Here is a 25,697-nt window from a genome sequence, read left to right on the forward strand (position 1 = left end):
AAAGTCTGGTGGTTTGGGCAAGATCACGTGGCTCATAAGTAGCTGGTCTTCCTCATCAGCTGTTCTGACTTTCAGCGCAGGAGAGAATACTTACGAGTCAACAGGAAAGCAGTGTATGATGGCTAGAGCAGTTCTGTGGGAAAAGGAGGCCGGTGGGGCTGGCGGTGGGGAAAGCTTACGTGAGAGGTGGGGCTGGCCCTGAGCCCTGGAGTGGGGGTGGGATTTGGATACGTGGAGGTGAGACCCTTGCCAAGATCCTGAGATGGCAGAGAATGGTCCGTGTTCCTTGAAGAAGAGAGACAGTGAGTGTCCTACCTGAGGCAGGAGGATTAATCAGGGTTTCTGGGATATGAAAGTGAACGTGGACCTGGCTCAGTTAGAACCGAGAAGTGCAGACTTGATGGTTTAAAAGGTGCACAGTTATTATTTGAGCAGAGGATGGACCAGATGAAAACAGCACTGAATAAATGATAGCCTGAGGGTAGCAGGTAGGGTCTGTGAAGGAGGGGAGCTGGAGCTGAGGGGGCCAGATGCCATAAGATGGGGCATCAATTGAGGTCTTGTGCATGACAGTTGGCTCCAAGACCGGAAGAGAAAGGATGGGAGATTTCCGAGAGCAGGGAGCTATCAGCAGCACTAGGGCACGAAGGGCAGAGACTGATCAGAGTTGTCAGAAAGGCTGCAGGCCTGGGAGATTGGAAAATGGCGGTGGTGTGGGTAGAAATAGCGAAGGCAAGGGAAGCATGGGCTAGACAAAGGTTTGCTAGACTAGTTTGATTTTGTGATCCACAGGACTGAGTTGTTCAACTTGGCAGGAAGTTGCCAAATTCATCGTGGAAAGAAATTAGTGTTCCATTTTCCTTGTCTTTGGGCAGGCGTGATCATGCCTCCGCCTTCTGGGAGTTGAGGCTTCCAGCAGAAAGGAAAACCACCAAGTAGCGTGGGTCCTGGAGATAATCTTTCCCTTCAGCAAATGTTTCTTTAGGACCAGCTGTGGGCTTGACCCAGTGCTGGGCACTGAGGATGCAGGCGTCAGGGAGGCCTGGTTCCTGGAGGAGCAGCCGTCTGACGCCCGGAGGGAGGAGCCAATTACCCTCTGTGATCAGACTTCACCTCTAGCGCACATACTAGAGGGACTCCCAAGGCACCTGCACCAGGAGTGCTTTAGACACGTCCAAACTGATGGGCTGTTTGAGAGGCATTTGGTTGGTGTGGGGGTGGGTTTACCCAGCAGGCGTCTGAGCTTATGCTGTGTGGGTAGCACTGCTGTGTGTTGAGGGTGCGTGGAAGGAGTTTGAGGTATGGTCCTCTCCCCGCCTTGCGGGAGTTTCCCGTCCAGCTGGGCGCTCGAACAGATGCGCTGGAGGGAATAACATCGTTCAGCTGTGTGTGATTCAGTGTCGCGCTCTGAGCATCAGGCAAGTGAAGGTGGGCAGGGACTCACATTAGATAAAGCCAGAAGCAAGACTTCAGAGAGGAGAGGAGAGGATTCAAATGAACTCATGGTATTGGTACAGTGGGGTCGTGTCACTGCAGGACAGGAGCAGAAGGGGCTCTGCCTTGCTGTCTGCCCACAGTCTGTGGGTCATCACAGAAGTGATGAGGTGCAGGAGGGCAGAGAGGAGCTGGTGGTCTTTGCAGCAGCCTGGGGCTCCGACTGCGTGTTGATCCCTACTGCCCTGAGGCAGAGGTGGGGGGAGTTACAAGCAGAAATTTTCTAGAGTGAGTTGCTAGGAGACTCTTTCAACTTCTGAGTTGTGGGCTGGAGCATTTTGTTTTTGTTTTTTTAATTGAAGTATAGTTGATTTGCAATGTGATAGTCTCTGGTGTACAGCAGAGTGACTCAGTTATACATATCTATATATTCTTTTTCATTATAGGTTGTTACAAGCTGTTGAATGTAGTTCCCTGTGCTACACAGTAGGACCTTGTTCTATTTTATGTATAGTAGTTTGTATCTGCAAATCCCCAACTCCTAATTTACCCCTCCCCCACCTTTCTTCTTTGGTAACCAAAGGTTTGTTTTCTATGTCTGTGAGTCTGTTTCTGTTTTGTAAAAGGCTTTTTTGCACAGTGAGCTACTGATTGTTGGATTGATGTAAGAATTAAAATGTGCACCTTATCTGGTTAGGCCTGATCCTTCTACTTGGCTCTTTTAAAACAGGGGAGTTCTGGCTCGCCTAGAGGGTAAGATGGAGAAGGGGAAAAACCTAATTACACGTGAACTGATGCACAGCAGGAGACAATTTAAACTTGATTGTGACTGGGCCAGACAGACTATGTGATGGGAGCTGGAGGAGGGGGAGTCGGCCCCGACCCGTTGTTACCAGGCCTCCCTTATTCTTCCCCCTTTGCCTTGTGTCCTGTCTTATATACAACAAGTGCTCAATTAAGATGTGGTGAAGGAAACGCCAGAGCGTGTTAGGGAAGTCTCCAGAGTTCTCCCTTGGAGAATGGCTGGGCTGAGGGGAGGAGGGGCCCTCCAGGGGAGGGGCAGCATAAGCAAGGGAGGCCCGGCCTCCGTCTCCAGGTCGGATGCCCGGGTCAGGACAAAGGTTGCAGTTGCCAGGTCCCAACCGGTGCCTGGAATTCACCAGCTCGAGGCGAAGGGTCCCTGGTATGGGGAGGGAGGCTTCCCTATCACTGGGGTCCGCGTGCCATTTACTAACACAAGGGCCACCTGATGAGCCAGTCATGGCTCCCTCCCCGACGTCCACCTCTGTTCATGGCATTACAAGGTGCGGTCATCGTGGAGGGACCAAGCTGCCTCACTTGACTTGTAAACATAGGTTGTACTGCAAGTACCTCAAATTCCTTTTTGCTTATGTCAAGGAAGAATCTGAGATGTTGAAGCGCTCTGTGGAAGGCGGATGAGTGTCACTCCTTGTGACTCAGAGAAGACGTGTTAGCAGTGTGGATGGTGCAGGGGGTCAGAGTTCTGTGCCACAGAAGGACTCATTTCTAACACATGTGTCACCTCTGAGGTGCAGCACCTTTCACCCTGAGGTCTGTCTTGCTCTCTGTTTATCTGTCTAGTTAGCCAGCTAGCTAGCTGTCTCTAAATCTAGAGAGAGTGTTAGTGAGTGAGTTTAGGAAATAGCTGAGTGCCAGCCCTGTAGAATACAAGCATAATTGGACTACATGGCCTTCAAGCTCTGAAGTGCAGGAGTATTGATCTAAATTATTGAAGTAACTGACTTCCTAAGTGTGCTCTGCTCCTTTTCACCAGACCAGACTCTGAATGGGATTCATATTCTTGAGGTCTTTTGATGGGTCTGTAGTGCCCGTGGCATCGGGCTCTACGGGGCCTGAGGCTGAGATGTCCTTCCCCAGGGGCTGCTTTGATTCCCTGGTACCCTGGCCTGGCATGTCAGGAGACCCTGGGAGAGCAGAGCCCCTGTCTCCCGCCAGGATGCTACATGCCAGGAGCCAGGCTGTCTGGACCAGAAGAGCCACAGGGCAGCCCATGGACCCTTGGGGAAGGGTGTCTGGTCGGCCTAGGGCTCCTCTCCCCACTGCTCTCCCAGCAGGTGGCTGTGGTTCTGGGCAGAGGGACCTGGTCCCTCTGAGTTAGCTCTGTTCTGCTGCTGTCATTCCCTGGCAGGCACTGGGCCAGCCCCCATGAGCCAGAGGACAGACAGAGCTGCAGCTGCTTCCAGTGCTGTCAGCTCGCAGTTCCCCTCTGGTGCCCTCCAACTGAGTTCCCAGTGGGGTGGCTTAAGTCATCTGCTCTGTCATAGCTAAGTTTAGGCACATCTTCGGGAATATGTTCAGACTGCCCGTCAGCATGTACCAGCTGATTGCCCAGAAGTAGCCCACTGTCCAGAGAGGCTCCTGTTGCGGGTGTGTTTTGATTGTGTTTTCATTGTACGAATGGTACCTAAATACCTTCTTGTGGTAAAGGATTCACAAACATTCACCACGTGCCAGAAGTGACCACCGTGGACACTATGCACAGCCTTAAAGTCCCCTTTCTCTGCGTGAATATACTGTGTATACATTTGTTTTTTTAAACCAAATTGAGTCACAGCCTAGCGGTTTGCATTTTCTCACTTAGTACGTGGTGGTGAGCCTTCCATGCCAGTGCAGAGGTGTCACCTCACGGTGTTTTAATAAGCAGGTAACTGTTCTATACATGTGTTCTCATCATAGTCCATCCAAGCCCTGCCCTCATGATGGACACTTAGTTTCTTTTGAAATTTCCACTATGCTACATAAAGCTTGTTTGCCCATAAATCTCTGTAACTACTCCCTTCCTCCCAACATTGAAAGGAAAAGGAGACAAGACCAGTATCAGTTTCCAGAGGATGAAGTCATTTTCCAGGACAGTTTTGCCTTGCAGGGTTCTTACTTCAAGTAAATAGAAGAAAATGCTGCCGTATGTGCCCACCACCTCCAGCTCCCTCTAAATGTGACTCTAGAGAACGGTGGAAGGGGCATGTCCGTGTGCTCCTGGTTTTAGGAAATAGCCTCTTCTAGGGGTAAGATTGCAACCCCCCGTGGGCTTCCTGGTCTGTCCTCATAGCACACTATACTGTTTTCCTTCCAAGCGTTTACCGCAAGTTGCAATTAGGAAATTACTTGCGTAATTGTTTGTTGAATACTGTCTCCCCACCAGGTGTAGGTTCACTGGGGCAGGGACCATCTGTCCTCTGTCGGGTTGACTGCTCTGTCCATAGCTTCCAGCACAAAACTTTATACACAGTAGGCATTCAATAGAGTGTGTAAATGAACAGAAGCATCAGGGATGTCAGCGGGATTTTAGCACCTGTGAATCCTGAGCATTAGTTATTTTGTTATCTATTAGGTGGCATTTTATGCGTCTTGAAAGAGTTTACGTTTAAAAAAAAATTACTGTCAAAAATATTTGAAAACTCTTCACAGTGTCATTGGAGCTGACTAGAATAACAGGAACAGAGCAACAAATGTGAACTGACAGATAATAAGCAAACATACAGTCATAATGAGACTGATTTTTTAAAAATATACCAGAGTTTACCCAAATAGCATGTGTTTGGTTTCAGCGTACACTGTTCCCTGACTTTAAAAGACCCAGTGAATTCGAAAATCCATATTTGATTATTTGCTAACCACCTTTCTTTTCCCCTAACCCCAAAGAAAAAAAGAAGAAAAGAAAGTGAAGTTGTGAGCAAAACTCTGTTATTTCAAAACAGATGAAACTCCCACCCGTAGCAAAAACTGAACATATGTCTTGAAAGCTTTGCAGATTCTAGGTTTGGATTAGCAATATCCTTTCTGAAAAACCATGCAGACACCATCCTTCCTCTGCAGGTCTCTTCCTTGGATTGCTCTCTCCTCAAACCGCGAACTGATGCAGTGAGTTTGGTCCAGAGTAGGGAAGGGGAGGCAGTTTGAGAGGATTGTGCCCTGGGGTGACTGAGGGCCGCTGGGGACATAGGTCTCCAGGGGACAAGGCACCTCGGTGAGCCTGGCTGTGTGGGGTGCAAGGCGTGTGTCAGCGAAGGGGGAATTCTCATTTATTTATTCATCCTCTCTAAAGCTTGCACTCCTTTTTCTCAAAGACTGTTTGTATATGTTTATAGTTTTCTGATTGTAAACACAGGGCTTATTGTAGAATATATGGAAAGAGAAGAGAAAAGAGCGTAATTCCAGCGCCAGAGATAACATCACTGTGAAAGCTGGGTGTGTTTCCCCCAGGCCTTCGTACTTACACAAAGCTGACGGCTTGTATCCCTAAAAAACCAAGCACCAGATCGGGTCATGTAACCATGTTCTCGTAAACTGGCTTTTCATTGGCTACAAATGCAAATTCATAGAGGTGTGTTGAAATTGAACCATTTCACTTCTCTTCTTTTTGGCTTATGTTGCATTTATATCACTCCTCAACATAAGCCTCTAAGCTATAAACATCTCAGTATTTCAACAAATTGTATCTGCCTAATTCCGAAGTCAGAACATACAAACATCTTCAGGACTGTTGATTCGCATGGGGAGGGGGGCCACTTTCTGGAAAATAGTCATGGACACGTCCACCAGCAGGAAGGAGAACGCCCTTCTCAGCACCGTCAGCAGCATTTAGTAATTATCAATGACAGTTTAATAGGTGAATAAAGATACGCCCTTGTTTGGTCACATTTATTCAATTACTACGTTGAACATTTTTCCACGTGTATTTTTTTTTTTTCATTTTTATGGAAGTATAGTCAGTTTACAATGTTGTGTCAGTTTCTGGTGTACAGCCCAATGCTTCAGTCATACATGATCCACATGTATTTTTACCATTTACGTAGCCCTGGGATTGTTCTTGTCCTTTGCTTGTCTTTCAATGAGGATGTTGATTTCTCAGTGGATTTTATTATTATTTATGTGGATAACAATAGTTTCAATATTTTTGGGCTATTCTTTATTACGGATATTTTCCTTTCCAGTTGTCAATGGCCTTTGAAGTTTTGATGAGCAAAAGTTATTTTAAGTCATCCAAACTGTCCATCTTTTAATTTTTATATTTCCTTAGTTCTGCTATTAGACTGATGTAGCACATCCTTAGAACAATGACATGTCCATCAGTTTTTTTTCTAATTGTCTTCAGTGATTTTATTTAAATATTTACCTCTTCAGTCTGCTTTGTTCTTTGGATGGTGTAAGTCAAGACTCGAGCTGATGATCCCACCATTGACATTTATGGAGGGACCCATTCCTTATCCATAGATAGAGGTGATCTCCTTATCACATGGTAGACACTTCTATGAATAAGCCTATTTTAGGGCTGTTTGTATTGTTCCACTGGTCTGTTAATTCCCATAAAACACCAGACTGCTTTCATACTGGCTTGTTTCTAGGTGCAAGGAAAGACCTGAGTCAGGATGGAACTGTGAGCAAGGGAACCGACACTCGGCAGTCGAAGTGACTGACTTGCTTAGCCCAGATTGTTATATCTTCAGTAGATAAATTCCTTAAAAATATATTAAATATTTAAAATACCATAGGATTACAGGAGGAGGATCATTATTGGGAACTTGTCAGATTATCTCAACTCTTAGACATCTTTCTTTCTTTCATTATATTTCTACATACTGGGGTGTTATTAAAGTGACAAGTAATCTCTTCACATTTTGATCACCGCTATTACTGCTGTCTTTGTGATTGCTGGAAGCTGTGACAGTTAAGGATGCGTGAAATGAAGAAGTGCTTTGAGAAAAATGTCAATTTCCAGATTGGTTTGGGAAGAGGTGACTATCCCATATGAAGGATGAATAGGCCCTCGGTGGGCTCTGTTCCAGCTGATGAGGCCGGCTGTGGGTGGGGGACTGGCCTGAGATGCTCACTGCACCCACCCCCAGTAGATACCCCACCATGCCGCTGGTGTGCCAGTGGAGGGAACTCTCCAGATGATTTTAATTTCCTAAATGTCTATATGTTGTGTTAGAGTTTAGAGAGTAAGAGGAAATTAAAATCCTGCTTTTTTTTTTTTTTACATACCCCAATCTTGGTCTCCTTCCTAGAGATAACTACTGTTACTGTTTAGTGTGTCTCCTTTTACACTGCTCCGCGTTCCTATGGAAAAACATGATTTTGTTAGAATTTTAGCACTGTAAATTTTTAACAAAATATTATGCCATGTTTTAAAATTTTGCAATTTGCTCCTTTATCTGTAATGTGTTCTGGAGATGTTTTTATGTCACTGTGTAGAGATCTTTTATCTTTTTTTTTTTTTTTAAGCTAAAAGGTTAAAAGAAAAGTTGTTTCCCTTCTGAGCCATCTGTTTCCTGTTCAAATTTAATTAAGTAGCAAAACTAGCAAACAGCGTATTAGGAAATGTAAAGAAGTCTTTTAAAAATCTTTAAAAAAAATACTTTTTTTTAATTGAAGTATAGTTGATTTTAAAAATCTTTTTTTTTTTTTTTAATGTAGACACCCACTCCACATTTGATGATCAAATGTAGGTTCTCAAAGTTTTCAAAAAACGCAGTCACTGCTTTTGAAACCCCAGTGTGGCAGGGTGACTTTTCAGAGAGAGAAGTGCATATTCAGCCGTACCCTTGCTTGACAAGTTTCCCCTCTCCTCTCTGACCAGGTTTTCTTTTGCAGGACAGATAACGATGCCTGTTAAATGAGATAATACATGTTGGCTGACTCTGAAACTAGTGACATGAAGTGTCTACAGTACTTTGCAGTGTTGTGAGCCACCGGCAAAGCCAAGACAAGGGAGGCATCACTCTTCTCTCCAGGGGTCACTCAGATTCTGGTACTAGTCAGAGGAGGCTCAGCTTGGGTGAGGAGTCCGGGTGACGGTGACTGTGACTTGCCGGCCTTCCCTCTCCTTGTGTCCCTTGGAGAGAGGAGAGTCCAGGGACCCATGGCCTTTATGGTCTCAGTTTTTCTTTTTTGCACACATTGAAGTGAATTCCAGAACTGAAAAATGATGCTCTTTGGAGAACTGAAGGAACACTCTTAAGACAATTCTCACCCGCAAGGACACCTGTGTGGAGCATGTGAGACTAGAAGGCATCTCACACTAGACTCCGGTTCATCCCTTGGAACATGAGGACCATGGACTAAAATTAGTTGTCACATGCAGTCCAGCATCCTTCTGATTCCGGCACTGTGGTTCATGTCCCGCCTTACAGCAGCTACTCTTTCTCCCCTTTTGTCTCCATTCATTCACGTGCTCATTCATTTGGCACTTACTGAGCACTGCTCTGTGAGCTAGGACCTGTCAGCCAAGAAGGCAGACCTGGTCCCAGGAGACGGGGGAGATGGCTTCCCAAGAATTACAGAATTCTGGCTGTGGTAAGTGCTTTGGAACCAGTGCCATCGCAGGAGCCTCGCCTGGTCAGGGGCATTGGGGATGGATTCCTGAGGAAGTGGCACTTGGGCTGAGTTATCCATCAGCATGTGTGAAGCCTTGGAGGGGAGAACGGACATGGCTTCTTGGAGAGAAGGGAAAGGTTGGTGTTCCCGGGGCCTGGCGAGCAGCGGGGAAGGGTGAGTGGTAGAGGTTAGAGAAGTGGGCAGGGATTTGATCATGGAGTTGCCCGTGGGGTTTGGATTTTAAAGTTTATCCAGAGCGGTCAGAGGGCTTTTAGTTATGAGTGACATAATCAGATATGCATTTTAAAAATCTCATCCCAGAGACTTTGTGGGACTGGAATGGGGATGTGGAGAGACTAGTCAGGGGCTATTGCAGTGAAGTTCAGGCTAACTCTGTGCACTTTGAGGACGGGGACCATCACAGATAGCTGGGACTCCACCATGGTGCTGTGTTTTTTTGTTTTTGTTTTTAATGGAGGTACTGGGGTTTGAACCTAGAACCTCAAGCATGCTAAGCACGTGCTCTACCACTGTTATACCCCTCCACACCCCCCAACACACACACCATGGTGCTTTATATGGGGCAGATGGTTTATAAAAGTTTATCAGGAGCCATTGGTGGGAGCTCTGCAGTCACACTGATGCCTCCCTGTTGTTCTGGGATGTCGGAGCTGATTTGGGAAGGACCCGAGATGGCACATTCAGTGGTTGTGCTCTGGGGCTCCGTGGTCGCTTTGGAAGCCTGGCCTGGCACAGTAGACAGTGAGGAAGGCCGTGCCTGGCTGGGGTGGGCCTGGCACGGTGCTGGGTCAACCCTAGCAGTCGGCTCTCATCACTCACCAGAGCAGGAAGCCCTGTCTGCTGAGGGCCTGTGAGCAGCTGCAGCTCTGGGAGGGCCTGGCCCGGGTCCTGGTGCAGAACAACAGAGGGCTTGGTGTCCGAAGGGAAAAGGTGCCTCTCACCTCTACACGTAGGCAGTTGCTCCTGAGGCCTTCCTTCCACCCTCTCCCTTGCCTGTACGTGAGGAGCAGCGGACTGAAAGCAGAGCGGGCTTGTAGCCCAGCACAGAAGTTGCGGCTTTGCACTTGGTCTCGGCCCTGCTGCCACGGATCGTCCCCCCCCCCCCCCCCCGAATCCTTTGCATTCTTGCTGGAGTTAGAGTCTGTTAGAGTCACAGCCAGCCCCACCCCCAGTTCAGCACAGCAGCCTCAGCGGGGCATCAGGACAATAGATGCAGAGATTACAGCTCCGAGGACTTTGGAACACAGCTGCCCCACCCCACCCTGCCAAACTGCCATTACCCTAGAGTCAAGTCTCGACGCGCCAGCATGTCATCCCAGAATGTCCTTTATCTGGTCCCCAGCTGGACTCTGTTCCAGGCACCATGGTCTGCTCCCCTTTGTAAAGTGCTGTGAACGCCAAATGCTCCAAGCGTTTGCTCGTGCTGTTTCCCCAGCCTGGGTTTCCCCCTCTCTTCTCTTTGAATGTGAACGTGTGCCGTGGCTCATGCCTTTTTTGATCTGTTGTCACTAGAGGTTCATCATCTTGGCCTCTTGCACTGGACTGCAAGCTCCTGGAGGGCAGGGACCATGCTCTCTTTGTCTTTGAATCCCACATGGTACCATGCCCCGTGCAGGCTCTGAGTACCTTAGGGAGAACCACTGTGCTCTGTTGCACTGTAATAGAAACAGAAAGAACCGCCCTGGGGGAGAGCGAGGGTCTTTGGCTCTTTCTGGGGTGCTGCCGGCACGAAGGCTCTGTGGCGTCAGATACCCAGCTCGGAGAAACTAGGGTATCTCTTTTCTGATGTTCCTTGAGAAAAGAGCATCTGCCCCTCCAGTGTCTGCATCTACCACGTGAAATCCTTGGTGGTCTGTTTAGAATGTCTTTGTGTCTGCCGAGAAGCCTCGTGACCGGTTGTCTAAATAACTAGAAGTTGTTGTCGGTTCTTTTCATTTTACTAGAGTCACTGATCTTTGAGTGATACCAAATGTAGGCACTCAAGGCCTTCTCCTACACAGTAGGGTTTCTTTGTTGCAGGATCTACACAAGGCATCATCGAGGGAGAGAGGATACAAAAGGACTTAACAAAGCTAGGTCTAGTTTTAGGCTGTGGCCCCAGTACATCTCAGATCCCAATTATCCAGGGGGTCCTTTCATGGTGCGTGTGTTCAGGAGTTGCAGACAGTGAGACAAACAAGCAAACCAGCAAGAACAGGTGAAAGGCAAATGATTGTACGTGCACTGGGAAATAACACAGGATGCGACAGAGGAACGCCATGTCCTTGTGTCTCCTCTCCACCATGGTGCCCATGCACAGAAGTAAAAGCAACAGCTACCACTGATGGAGTTCTTACGGTGTGCTTGCACGTGGCAGCATTTCATTTAATCCTAATAGGAATTCTAGGAGGTTTTGCAAACGAGAACAGTTAGGTTCAGAGAGGTTAAGTAACTTGCTAGCAAGTGAAAGAGAATGCTTAGTACCTATTGGATAGAATGGGAACATAAAGCAATATTCAGGGAATAAAGATTCTAGAACCTCTTTTTATAGATGTAGCTTATTTTTTCCTTTAGGCCAAAATCCCTTCCCCATACCTAACTGGACTTCCATATTGTTTCACACAAATTAGACCTCTGTGTCACTGAGGACCGGTCGGACAATAATTTTTTTCTAACCCTTTTTATACTTGAAAGTGTCTATTAACTTCCCCCTTGGCCCTAAATGAGCTGTTCCTTTCAGTGTTTTTCTTCAGCTACCCCGCCTTTAAGGACAGCATCCATTTCTCATGTTCATTTTGGAGTGGTGCCTGGTTTCTCCACTGCCCTCTTACAGTGCAGAAACCAAGAGCACATTTCCCTAGTGGAAGTGTGACCATCTAGGGTTGCTGCAAGGATTTATTTCTGGCTCTCACATGTCATTCCTGCTGTGCTGTTTCTGATCATGTTGTTTCTTGGATCTGGCCCTTCCCTTCATGGGTCCAGCCTCCATCCCTCCTGGCTCCATGCCTGAGGCCCCCTCCCATACCAACAAACTTTCTGACTCCACCCAAAATAGCATTAGGTCCTTACACATCATCCATTGAGCACAGGGCGCTGCTCTGGTTGGCTCTGAGGTTTTTGATGACACTTTTTTGGTGAACCTGGCCCTAGAGCTCAGGACCAGGCTGTCAGGGAGACTGAGGCTGGCTCTCTCCTGCTACCTGTGTTACTAGCCAGCCTTGCATTCCACAGCATCTGTCCTTCTCCATCCCACCCTGCCGTGGCCTTGGCTCCTCCCTGGTCACTCCTTCCTGGGGTGTCGTCACATTGGGGGACAAGTAGGGCCACACACTTGGGTTGTTGAACCTGTTTGCAGTAGTAGCTGCCTGACTTTGGAGGTTGCTTAAACTCTGAGCCCCTGTTTCCTCATCTGACAAAAGACAGTAAAGGATGACTGGTTCACAGGTTCTTTTTTTTAATTTTTAATTTTTAAAAATCATTATTTTTAGTGGAGGTACTGGGGATTGAACCCAGGACCTTGTGCAAGCTGAGGAAGCACTCTACCACTGAGCTGTACCACCCCTCCCCCCAGCAGGTTCTTTTATTCGATTAAATGAGAGCATCTAATTCGTATCTCATCAGTCTTTAGTGACAGCTCTTCTCCTTAGGAGGTGATTCTGTGATGAGAAGTAGCTTTAGGTGATCAGTACATGAGGGAATATTGGTATAATGCGTGAGTCCCATTGGTTCAGGTTGGCCTTCTTGCCAGTATGTGAGTGATTTGTGCCACGAAGATCTGGATGAAGCAGCCTTCAGCGGAACGCGTCCTGTTTTGAAAGTGCTGTCGCACAGTTCTCCCTGGTCTTCGAGTGTTTTGCTTTTGTACTTGGATGCATAAGTCAGCAGCCTTGCTCACACACCCCTTCATCATGTTAGTGTGTTTTTTATCAGGATTGTTGCTGTTTGGTTAGTGCTCTGGGTGTAAAATCTGCTCCATAAGTTCTGTTATCTCAGCGATTTTGCAGAACACGACTTTTTTTTAAACACAAATTGTGTTATAGCAGAGATGTTTGTATTGATTTCCCTTTCTATCTTTCATCAGCCTTTTGCACTAACACTCATTTCATGGAAGCAAAGCCTTTGGCCTAGACCAGGCTAGGACTAGAGGTGATGGAAGAGACCAGGCACACGTGTGCTGTGACTGCTTCTTCATAGTGTGTCTCACCTAGACCATTGCAGTGGATTCCTGACTGGTCTCTGCTTCTGTTCTTGACCCCAAATGGCCAGCTGTTGACATAGCGTCCAGAGTGAACCTTTTAAAATGAAAATCAGAAGGTGTCTTTGCTTTGAACATTCTGAAATCATTTTGCATGAATTTGAGGACTGAGCAGAGGAGTAACTACTGCTGATGTATTTGGGAGCTAAAGATCTCACTGCAGGAAAGAAGATAGAAACATGAAATGGGGGAAGGCAAGGAAGACCCCAAAGGTGTTGGATGGGAAGTAGAAGTCTCAGCATAAACTCACACACACACACTCTCTCTCTCTCTCTCTCTCTCTCTCTCTCTCTCTCTCTCTCTCGCAAACTGACTTCCTAACTGTGTCTGCTGAAAGAGCTTAGGAGCAGTGACATCCCAGTGGCACTGAGCACAGCTAGGATCCAAATTGTGGTTTTAAAATTTTATTACCCATTCAAAGGAACCAAGGGCTCCTTGGAGAAAAGGCCAGTTGCAGGGCTGGGGCCGGGAGAGTACACAGCAAGCCCACAACGTCTTGTGCCAGGAAGTGTGGAAGTGCTCAGAAACTGAAGGGAGCATGTTTTGACACAGGGGCTAGTTTGACTGAAATCGTTTGAGCGTCAAAATGAATAATGAGTTATGAAACGGAAGACTGTTCGTGAGTCCATGTTGATGCAAAAAAAAAAAGCAGTGAAGGGGAAGTTCCTTTTTTTGGTCAAATGCCACCTAATAAATGTACAAGGAAGGATAAAGTTGGGAAATCTGCATTTTGTAGCCACTGCTGAAGTATTTGATTCACCCCTGGGTGAAAGTTTGCTGGGGAAACTTACACAGTGTCAGAGGCAGAGACCACGTACGTCTCAGGCAAGAAGGTGCTTTTACGGTGGAACCCTGGCAGATGGCACCTTAACCAAGTGACCATCTTAGGGGACATCAGCCGTTGTGGGGAAACTGTCATCAGGCGCCTCCAGAAGTGTCCTTTGGAGGACCTACAGCCCTTCCATGGGATCACTGCCTCTAATGCAGAACCTGGATCAGAGCCCGGAGAACAACAAACACAAACGAAGGAGTGTTGCACAAACCAGAGGGTCTGTGCTGCTTGCTCGTGTTAGGGTCTTGAGTGCCAGAGAAGGCTGTGGGACCTTTCCAGGATAAAGTGTCTGGAGAGACATGATGTCTAAATGGATTGGATCCTGATTAGAGGGGGAAAATTGCTACAGCTTGGGAAATCTGAATATAGATAGCAGTATTGTATCAGGTTTTTTATTTGTTTACTTGGGTTCCTTTTTAGTAATTGCATATGTAAGAGAATATCTTGTTTTAGAAGGTACACACTTCTGAGAGAAAAGGCTCACAATCTCTGCAACTTACTCTCAAGTGTTTCAGAAAAGAAATGTGTATATTATATATACACAGATACAGAGGGAGGACATGTGGCAGAATGTCGACAATGTCATATTTCACTGTAATGTTATTTTTTGTGGTGATACTGTATTTTATACACGTTTACAGATTTGGGTTTTTTTTTCCCACTTTATTGAGCTGTAATTGACATATAACATTGTGTAAGTTGAAGGTGTACAACATAATGATTTGATATACGCCTGTATTGAGAAATAATTACCACAGTATGTTTTGCTAATATCCGTCACCTTACATAGTTAAAATTTTCTTCTCTTGTGATGAGAACTTTTGTCTATTTTTTATTTTTTTTAACAAAGGTACTGGAGATTGAACCCAAGACCTCGTGCATGCTAAGCGCACGTTTTACCATTGAGCCCTGCCTCCCTTCCCCATGATGAGAGCTTTTAAGATCTGCTTGCTTAGCTTTCAAATACACCGTACGGTGTAGTTAACTGTGGTCACTGTGCTGTGCATTACTCCTCAGAACTTATAATGGAAGCTTTTACCTTTGACCACTTACCCTCACCCTCTAAGCCCAGCCTCTGTCAATCTATTTTGTGTCTCTGTGAGTTCGGTTTTATTAGATAAAACATGTAAATAAGATCAGAAAGTATTTGTCTTTGTCTTAACTTACTTCGCTTAGCATAATGCCCTCAGAGGCCATCCATATTGACACAAATGGCAGGATTTCCTTTTGAATGGCTGAACATCATTGTACTGTTCTTGTAACTTTTCTGTAGGTCTGAAAAAATTTCCAAATAAAATCTTTAATTTAAAAAAAGAGAGGAGGTAAATAAAGCAAAAGGTCAGTGTTGCTTTAAGCTCCTAGATGTTTTATGTCATTTACTGTATTTTTCTGTATGTTTGAGCTAGTTAATCTCAGATGGTAAAAACTGAAAGAAAGAAAATAATGTTTAAATACATTGAGTCTTTTTTTTTTTTTTTTTTTTTTGCATCTTTACTAGAACACTTAAGTTTTTATATCTTTTTTCCCTGGTACCTAGGTCATTGAAATTTTATTCACTGAACATTTGTCAGGTTTTACACTGGATTGATACAAGTTTTTCTTTTGGGTGTAGACGTTCTGGGTGTGCTAAGGGACTTGATTCTCCTCTGTAGGAAAGCAACCCCTCAAACCACTACTGAGCTGTCCAGTCTGTTCTTCTGGATATAATGCTGGCTTCCTGGTTCCTTGGAGCTGTGGTCTCCATCTGGCTTCCTTTCTGCTTCTGCTCTTCCACTGAGCAGGCTATTTAATGTTGTATTTTTTATACCATCATTCTTTACCTAAATTTTATTTTTTTTATTGAACTGCCTTCAGTTACAATGTGTCAATTTCTGATGTACAGCACAGTGTCTGAGTCATGCATATACATACATACATTCGTTTTCTATTTATAGTGGCTAACATTTATAAATCTCAAATTCCCAAGTTTCTCTCTTCCCGCACCCTTTCCCTGGTAACCATAAGATTGTTTATTATGACTGCAGGTCTCTTTCTGTTTCGTAGATGAGTTCATAGTGCCCTTTTTTTTTTTTTAAAGAGTCCACATATGAGTGATACCATATGGTATTTTTCTTTCTCTTTCTGGCTCACTTCACTTAGGTCCATCCATGTTGCTGCAAATGATATTATTTTATTCTTTTTTATAGCCGAGTAGTATTCCATTGTATAAATATACCACAACTTCTTTATCCAGTCATACACCATCATTCTTGATTGCATTAAAAGAGCCCTGCAGGTCCCATTGGAGGCTCGCCAGCTTGACTGTATGTTCTCTTGGCTGTCTGCCCTGGAGTCACACATCCTGGACCCTGTTGTCACTAGGTCAGGCAGTTCTTCCCCTCGTTTAGCGAGAGTGTTGTGCACCAAGGGGCCTTTGTCTAATTTGTTAGACCCAGAAGTGGAAAACCATCAATGCTGAGATGCCAAGCACTTGTTGATTGCTCTGCACAACGTGGGGTGGGCAGTGAAGTTTCTGTGGACTTCCTGAGACTTGTTTGGAAGATAACATTTGAGTGTGCCTGTCTGATGGAGGAGCACGCATTAGTTCTGGTTGGGTTCTCTTTAAAAGCCAGACTTAGCTGTGGGGGAAAAAAGAGAACTGGTGAGTCACCTTGGTTTAAAGGAAAAGAAAACTACCATTCCAATTCAGTTTTGCTTTTTTCAGTTTGGGCTACAGAGAGCACTTCTGCTTTTGCACTGGTTTAAGACACCTTGTGTACCTTGGGGTCAGTTCCTGCAAAGCAAACCTGAAGGCAGTATGGACAGTTTGGAACTTGCAGAATTTATTTGCTTGTGTTTGAAGCTGGAGATGGACTTGGGTTGAAGTCGACTGGAGAGAGGTGAAAGGGAGGAATTTGACTCTTTTTTAGAAAGAGAAGTTATCCTGAGATTATTAGAATTTCACTCTGTTTTATCCTGGGTGCGATCTCTGAGTATCTGACAAGAAAGGATCCTTTGGGGCAGACTTCGTTTGGTCTTATGTTGGAGTCAGAGGTACTTGAAACAGATTCAGACTTGTTGCATCCTTATGAGCACTTGTTACTAGTCGGTGTTTATTTTTAAGCGCTGACTACTACCCATCTTTCTATGCCACACAATCAGGGTCCTTTTAAAGTGACTATTCTCACAGAACTTGAGAGTTTATAATAGAGTCGTTTTCAGGGGTTTGTTTTGTTTTGTTTTGGCAACCTTGAGACAGAGCCAGAACTTTTAAGTTTAGTGGCCTGTAGATTGTATTATGATCTACCTGGATCTCCCCTATGTGTGTGTATATATGTGTGCTCTGTGTGTGTGTGTGTGTGTGTAATTGACAATAAAGTGAAGTAGAACTTTTTGTTTTGAAAAATGAAAACATTTTGTGAACTTTTAAAATGCTCTATCAGTAGTAATGAGTGCGACTGATAGAGTCATTATTATACCCTGTTTTCCGTTTCTGCCTCCCAGAACAGCCACCCCCCGCAATTTTCTGAATCTTTCCTGTCTCCTTTGTTCTGTTTTGACTTTCTCTGACCCAGCTTTCTTTTATAACCTGTGCTTCTCACCTCCTCTTTCTTGTGTTTGGAAGGTAAAGATTGAGACCTGTGTTTGTGTCTCAGCTCTGTAACCCACTCACCGTGGGAGCTCAGGGCTTCACTTTCTTTGTCTTTTTAAAAAAAATTTTTTTAATTGAAGTATAGTTGATTTACAGTGTTGTGTTAGTTTCTGGTGTACAGCATAGTAATTCATTTATACAAGTTTACTCTTTTTTTTCATATTCTTTTTCCTTACAAGTTATTACAAGATATTGGATGTAGTTCCCTGTGCTGTACAGTAGGAACTTGTTTATTTTATATACAGTAGTGTGTATCTGCTAATTCCAAGGTCCTAATTGATCCCCCTGTCTTTAAAATGGGGTCAGAGTAGAGCAAGGGGTGGTTCTCTGGTCTCCTCAGTGTGCTGGTTACCAGCTTAGTCTCTTCCCTTTGAAAGTTCCTTTAAAGTTGTCGCAGGCAGTTAACTAGATCTTTCTCTTGGTGTTGTGTTGGGCTTTGATGAGTTTCATTAACTTCTCAGGAAGCCAGATTCCCGCCCTACTCACAGTTGCATTTAGCATTTAAATGCAGAAGCAATAAAAGTGGGAAAACTTCCTCCCACCCAGCCCTCAGGGAGGGAGAATGGATGATCTGTCTGTGAGGAGATGCCAGGGGGCTCTCTCAGAACTCATGGCCTTTTATTGGCGGGCCCTCCTAACCAACTGGGTGAGAGTAATGCATCGAAAAGAAAAGAAAGCTTCTCAAAAAGAGAGGGACAGCAAAAGGAGGCCAAAGCCCTTCTTGGTGAGGTGGTTTGGGGAGCAGAGAGCCTTGCACGAGCTGGAGTTGGTGGCGCTGGGCCGGCCCGCCTCCTTGCCTCCGGTGCCGCGTCACCCCCTGGCTCTCCACCAGCTGCACCGGGGGTTCCGGTGCACGTCTTCGCTGGGCTGCCGCTCCGAGCACAGGTGTGCCCCGCGGCCTGGGCTCCAGGCCAAGGTGCAGAGGGTGGGCCGGGGGATGTCTGTGATGTGGGTCACTTCTTAGCAGATGCTGCAGCTGCTTCCGCGGGGCCCAGGTCCTCCTCGTGATCTTTTGTTGTGTTGGGCCAGACCCGTAGGGACAGCCCACGGTGCTCTCTGCACTCTCAGCCAGACGGAAGTAGTGTTGTTACTCCTGGTGCAAAATCGAAACACATTTCTCAATTTCTGTGCAGTTGTGAAAGGCAGTGCAGGTCTCCCCAAAGCTGCCCCCCTAGAAATCAGAGTGCTCTCATTCAGCCAACACACAGCAGAACGGAGCGGGAAGAGCCGGGGGCCCTGGCTGGGGATCTCTGCCAGCCGCGATGGTGGTGTCTTACAGGGACACGTGACCGTTAATTGAGATGCTGTTTATCATAGTCCTTGAGGATGTTTCAAGCAGCCAGACAGGTATTATTTAGTTGATACAGGGTTACTGTGTGAAGTTGACGGGGGGGGGGTAGTGTGAGTGAGTGTCTGTGTGTCTGTTCACCCAGCCAGCCAAGAGTTGAGATATTACTAGAGGAGATAAGACATTCGCACACACGTGGTTGAAGGTAATCATCAGCATGTCTCTGGTGGCTTTAAAGGGCTCTGGGAGGCCAGTGGGTAAGAAGCTTCACGGAGAGAGTGATGTCTTGAGCTGGGCGTAGAAAGACGGCCATGGAGCTGGACGTGGAGGGGCACTGACTTCAACAAGTACTGGAGAGAGGCCCCTCCAGGCGGAGGGGGTGGTGTGAGGAGCGGCACAGACTGAGGAACAGACCGGGGCTGTGCGAGCCACAGCAGCAACGGGGATGGATTGGAGCATCAGTTTGGGTTTGTCCCCTGGGCTTTGGGGAACCAGGGAAAAACCTTTGCTTAGTGTCAAGGTCAAAACTGAGCTTGAGGATGAGTAACGTGGCAACAGTTTAAACAGGTGCAGTGGAGAGAGACTGAAAGCTCTCTTCACTGGGAGACTACTGGGAAAATGCCGAGGACATCTGTTTACCTTCCCATATTACTTTTTCTTCCTTCCAGTTTTGCTGAGATGTAGTTGGCATCCAGCACTGTCTAAGATTAAGGTGTACAGTGTAATGATTTGATTTACATCCATTGTGAAATGATGATCACAGTAAGTTTAGTGACCATCCATCATCTCTTAAAGATACAAAATAAAAGAAAAAATATTTTTTCCTTGTGATGAGAACTCTTATGATTTGCTCTGTTAACAGCTTTCCTGTGTAACACACAGCAGTGTTCATGATATTTATCATGTTCTGCGTTACATCCCTAGTACATCTTATAACAGGAAGTTTGTCCATTTGACTGCCCTTATCCAGTCTGCCCCCTACCCCCATCTCTGGTGGTGTAACCACAAATCTGATCTTTTTTCCTGTGCATTTGTTTGTTTGCTTGTTTATTTGTTTTTTAAGTATAATTGACCACCAACGCTGTATTAGTTTCTGGTGCACAACATAGTGATAAGATATTTTTATACATTAAAAAATCACCCAATATTATTTTGAAGAGTAAATGAGATAAAGGATGTGGCACTACATTTGGAGAGTCAAGATGGTCCAGGCCCTGAGCATCCTCGCCCCACGGCAGCAGCTGAGTGTCCCGACACGGGTGCCTGTAGGTTGGGCTGAGTGATGGTGTCGGGCTGCACAGCCTGGCTTGTGCGGGTTCCTGCACCTTCACCCCTGCCCTTCACTCCCCGTGTGGCTCCTGCCCTTGCCTGGCTTTCATTTCTTTTGTTTCCTGTTTCCGGCCTGGGAATACCCAGTACTTGGGGCTTGATCTGTTTCTTTCCTTGGATTTGTCCTCGACGGCCATCTGGGAGGCTCTGCCCGTCCTGGTCAGTTGGAGGAATCACCTGTTCCAACCAGCCCCCTCCGGCAGGGCTCTGGCTCCTCAGACCTCCTCCAGCACAGCCTCGCTGCAGTCGCTGGTCCAGAGGGGAGTGTTTTAAGAGACTGAGAGTTAGGTACAGATTCAAATTCTGGCACTACCATTTGCTTCCTTCGGTAGGGGATTGCTGAACTGCTTTGAGCTTCAGTTTCCTTCAGGGTACAATGAAGATAAGACCGAGCTAGCTACCCTCCTCCCTCGTCGATCTGGCTGTGAGGGCGACCTGCTGTCCTGTGACTGTTGGCTGTCTTCCCTTCTGACCTTCTATTCCAGCAGAGGAACATTTTCTTACGAGCTCAGTCCTTGGCCTCTGTCCATAGACTCAGTTATATTTCCTTTCTTCCTCTTTTACAAAAACCTTTGGTGTGAAAAGTTTGGTTATTTATGCTCCGTTTCTGCCACTCCCTTGGGGGAGGCCCTGAGGTCCCAGGACGACTTGAGACTCTTTTCCTGTGAGAAGAATGTTACTGCGTGTTAAACACATGCACGATGAAGACTGTATCTTAGGAACTTACGGGCCAGACAGATTTCCATCAAATCCTAACAGGATGGTCCATTTTCATGAGGACATGTTTGGACAGATGTTGCCAAGCAAGCAACTTGCCAGCAACCGTCCATTTATAACCCAGGGCCGGTCTGTCCCTCTCACAGTCTGTGCGGTTACGCTCAGTAGGCCTTGGTGTCTGGGACCTCATAGGAGGCATTTGACAAAGACATGCTGATGTAAGAGCAAAGTGAGGCTAGCCCGGGGTCCTGCGCTGTCCTGACTGCTCTGCTCTTTATAAAATGTAAGAACTCAAGTTTAATGGATTGAGTTGGAAGGCACCTTAAATGTCTTTCCCATCCCCAACACTTATGTAAGCCATCCCTGGTTGGCAGGAACTTACCCGATGACAGAACACTCTCTTATGGCGTGTGACTTTTCACAGTGATCTCCACGGACTGTTGCTGAGAAGCCCTTTCTTGATGTCTGTGGGCATCAAGGCACTTGATGAGGAAGAGAGGGTTCTCAGAGCCTGGCCCGTTGCACCCCCATTCACCACAAGAATCTACCCTCCAATAGCATCCTTGTCACTGCTCTCTCCTGCCACAACTGTCAGGGCCAACCCTGCCCCAGAGGAAGGCGACTCTTTAAGGCTTTTTATATCCCTCCTAAAGGGACTAGGGAAGTCCAGCTCAGTGTCTTACTGCTGTCCTGTCCTCTCTACGAGGTGGGAAGGGAGATTGGTGGGCACATCCCCATCTTTAAAGCTGTAACAGAATGTGCTGGCCACTTCGTATAGAGGAATGTAACACTTAGTGAGCACCTGCTGGGAACCACGGACTCTGCTAAGAATGTAGACATTAATGTCACCCCCATTTAGAGATCCCTGGCTTTGGGAGGTAAGTGACCTGAGGTCACCCAGCCATGAGTGGCAGAGTTACGCTTACGTACAGCTAACGTCGGAGCCCAAGCACTTAGCACTCTCTCTGTGCAGGATGGGCAGGAGAGTGTACCCACCGTCCCTCAGCAGCTGGCCCCGGTGCCCAGGACAGACACACGCTCCTGGTCGTGCTTGATGGGACAGAGGGCTGGGGCTGGGCTCCGCGCTGCCAGGAGTGGCTCAGCGCTAGACCCTCTGTCTGCTGGTGAGGGGCGGGGTACGGCTTCAGCCCTGCACTCCAAAAGTCCTGTTGGCCAGTTTCCCAGGTGTTGGCCCGTATGAGTCAGGAGCACACAGGCACTCAGGAGCAGGAAGCATCTTCCAGGGAGTAAGTCATAGTAGCATTTGCAGAGGAGAGAACCCAAGCCCAGAGCCCCTTTCCAGAAGAGCGTGTTAGTGGGACCCAGCTCTCTCGCTTCCCCGTGCAGCACCCGTCTCCCTGTCTGCAGGTTTGCGGTCTCAAGCATCTGCCTTCTGAATGTAAACCACTTGGGCTGCAGTTTGGGCCCGTGCCTTCTCTTTTCTGAGATGAGATGGAAAAACTGCTGATTTGCCATTCAGTGATGTTTACCAGATGTCATCAGCCTTCCCTTCCTCAGGCTGAATGTTCTGTTTCTTTGTTCTAAAAAGGATGCCTTTTCTGGGTCCAGTTTTCTGCATCGACCCTCCTCCTCCCGTCCCCTCCCCACCCTATAGTCCTTCTCCTCTCAGTCCTCACCCTGAACTAAACCAACTCTGCGCGTTTCCTTTGCATGTTTGGGGCTCTGGTTCCTTTCCTGCCCACTTTTCCTTTTTGTGATGGTTTCACTTCTTTCAGGAGTTTCCCCACCTCTGAGCCCAAGCTGCTGTCATGACTGGCATTGGCCAGAAAGCTCGCAGACACTCAGCTTTACTGCAGACTTGGGGGTTTGGTTTCGATGCTGGTTTCACTCCTGTCGTGGTCGCTGACTTAGCTAACGCTTGAAAGCCCAAGGCAGGGAGGGAGAGACAGGAGGAGCGGGAAGGGTCCAGAAACCTGTGCTCTCATTCACTTGGGACAATCTTTTCTTATTTCTCAGGTACCCAGATAAGCTGCTTCTCCCCCAGTTCTTTCTCGTGGCGTCAGGCTTCCTTCGTGGACTCTTATTGTTGGGCGGCCGTCCAGCAGAAGGACTCCTTGCGGGGCGACTCTGAAAACCTCCCATTGTGCCTGCATAAGGTAACTGGGGACACCAGATCTCACCTGTTCGCTTGATAGATGTGGGAACCGGGGCTCTGAGAGGCTGTGCCAGTCCACAGCCACACAGATGTGTGTGGCCAACCAGGGCTGTAGCTCAGATCATACAACTGCGGCATGTTAACATCAAAGCGAACCTCAGAATATATACGCAGTGGAATATACTCAGCCACAAAAAAATACGAAAATAATGCCATTTGCAGCTACATGCATGGACCTAGAGATTATCATACTAAGTGAAGTAAGTCAGACAGAGAAAGACAAATAATCATATAATACCACTTATATGAGGAATCTAAAGCAATGACACAAATGAACTTATTTATAAAACAGAAACAGACTCAGACATAGAAAACAAACTATGGTTACCAAAGGGGAGGGGAGGGATAAAATGGGAGTTAGAGATTTGCAGATACATACTACTATATATAACATAAAACAACAAGGTCATACTGTACAGCACAGGGAACTATATTCAATAGCTTGGAGTACCCTATAATGAAAAAGTATATATATAGATGTATAACTGATCACTATGCTGCACACCAGAAACTAACATAACATTGTAAGTCAACTGTACTTCAATTTTTTAAAAAAAACCAGGAACCTCAGAGATTACTTGGTCCAGCACCTCCCTTTAGCAGGTCGGGAAACTGAGGCACTCTTTTTTTTTTTAAACTCCATTATGGCCAGCCCCTCATGTGTGTCAGTCATGCTTGTACCTTTGATGTCCAGCAGAGTCTGAAGCATAGGAGGCTCCCAGTACATTTTGGATGTCTACATGAACTTTGCTAGAGAGTGGTAGAGCTGGGACTCAGCCAGATTCGGCCGGCTCCCTTCCCACCACACACACGGTCTGTTGGGAAAAAGTAAGGGCCAACATAGAGGTTGGTAGCATCTAGCCAATGTGTGTTACCGGGGCATCAGGAAGCCCAGGGATGAATTTGTCTGGGGTGTTGGCTGCGGCCCAGCATTTGGAATAGACCCTTTTGCTTTCTGATGAGTCCACAGGCTGTGAGGAAGGGCAGATGCTACCCAGGAGACACCAGTGTCGTTCAGAGAAGGGGAGCAGGTCAGGAGCCCCCTGATTGGGGTGGAGGGTGTTGGGGCGGGGCACACGGAGGCGGGGCAGCCTGGAACTTGGGCCAGGGTCGGCAGGTTCGTGCAGGAGAATGTTCTCTGCATCCTGAAGGGACTCTGTTTGGTCTTCTCTACACTTGGGAAAATTGAACTTTGTTTCAGCCTGTGAGTGTTTTCAACCACTGGTTCTTTCATAAAAATGAACACAGTGTTCGCATATCTTGGGGTATTTCTCACCGAGGAAAGCGTGGGATGTTAGCCTCTGAAAAGCAAAAGGCTAAAGTGTGTTTGACTCTCTTTTGCCTTGACTTGTTGAACACAGAGTCAGCATCCATCTTTTTAAAAAGAGCAATTTAAGTCCTTTGCTTTGACTCAGGCTTGTACCCCTCGTGTTTATGTATTGCCTGCCGTTCGGTGTAGTCATGTCCTACAGTGACTTCTTTCTTTCTGGGGGTCAGACCTCTCTCTGACTTTTAGCCTTAGCACTATTTAGGTCCTCATCAACTTTGCATGGCTTAGTTGCCAGGGCAGCAAATAATACGGATCTTCAGTATGAGTGGGTACAGTGCTAGAGACTGGACATCTTTGTTTGCAAATCTAAATCCATGCTGTTGTAGTTTAAGTCCATGTGTTATAATGGTCTTATGAGAATGGAAAGTTGCCATCAGTAGCTCTGCTGGGCATTGATGGATCCACAAAAGAAGAATGTATATTCTGGGATTGTCTGATATAAGAGTTGGCAGGGATGTTAGAGACTGCAAAACTCTTTGAACAGGAAGAAACTCGGAGACTTTGATCCAGATGCATTTTACGTGTAGAATAAGGGTAACTTGAGAGGTCACACCCAGGAGTCACAGGACTGTTTGCTGGCTGTAAGACAAGCATCAGGCCTCTGGGCTCCCACTGCCCCTGCTAGGTTGAAGGGGAAGTCTTTTACAACAGCCTGGGTAGCCAGGCCTTAAGTTTTCAGTCTTAGAGATTAAGGAGCTCTCTTTCTGGTGATGGGAGTCTAATTTGTTTTGATGGAAGTTTGGCTGAGGATCTGGGCAGAGCTCTTGCCAGATTCACAGGGCTGGAGACAAAAATTAAAATTGAGACTGACCAAGTTGGAAGGACCCTGGTCAACAGCCCCAGGCTTGAAAGGTCATTGCTGAGGAGAGAGGGGTGATCCAGAATTCAGCCAGCCTTCATAGGGACTAGAGTCCTGGGTCAAAGCACTTCAGTATCAGTTGAATTAAAGAGATACAGAATTGTTAGTGTCTCTCGTCCACCTGCCAGCCAGAAGCAAAAATAATCCAGTCCTCTCTGGAGGAAGTAACTTCACCCAGAGCTTCAGATTCTTCCTCCAGTTCTTCACGAGTAAATGCTCTGCACTCAGTCAAAAATGACAGTGTACGAGAAAACCCAGAACTAGAAGAGGAGATCCAGACAAGAGATTGATCAGGCACATGTTTTAAATAATCATTAATATTATGTTCAAAGAATTAATATGGAGACTTTCACAGAGAAATGGAAATTCTCAGACTAAGAACGAGTAACAGAGTTGATTTTTTGACGTTAATGGGGGCCCACCATAGACATTCTAGAATGCTTGTCAACAGAGAGCCACACAAGGACATGGCCCCCTCCTCCAGGAG

The 25,697-nt window shown here is 46.5% G+C and overlaps 1 protein-coding gene across 1 annotated transcript in view; it reads left to right on the top strand.

Moving 5' to 3' along the window:
- Positions 1-25,697, top strand: part of PANX1 (pannexin 1) — a 43,097-nt gene that overhangs the window by 1,257 nt on the left and 16,143 nt on the right. The window contains exon 2 of the mRNA XM_010988901.3: positions 22,823-22,962. Coding sequence (XP_010987203.1) covers positions 22,823-22,962 — 140 coding nt within the window. The remainder of the gene's footprint in view (positions 1-22,822; positions 22,963-25,697) is intronic.

Source organism: Camelus dromedarius, chromosome 12, assembly GCF_036321535.1.
Source record: "Camelus dromedarius isolate mCamDro1 chromosome 12, mCamDro1.pat, whole genome shotgun sequence".
In the NCBI taxonomy this organism is placed as follows: Eukaryota; Metazoa; Chordata; class Mammalia; order Artiodactyla; family Camelidae; genus Camelus; species Camelus dromedarius.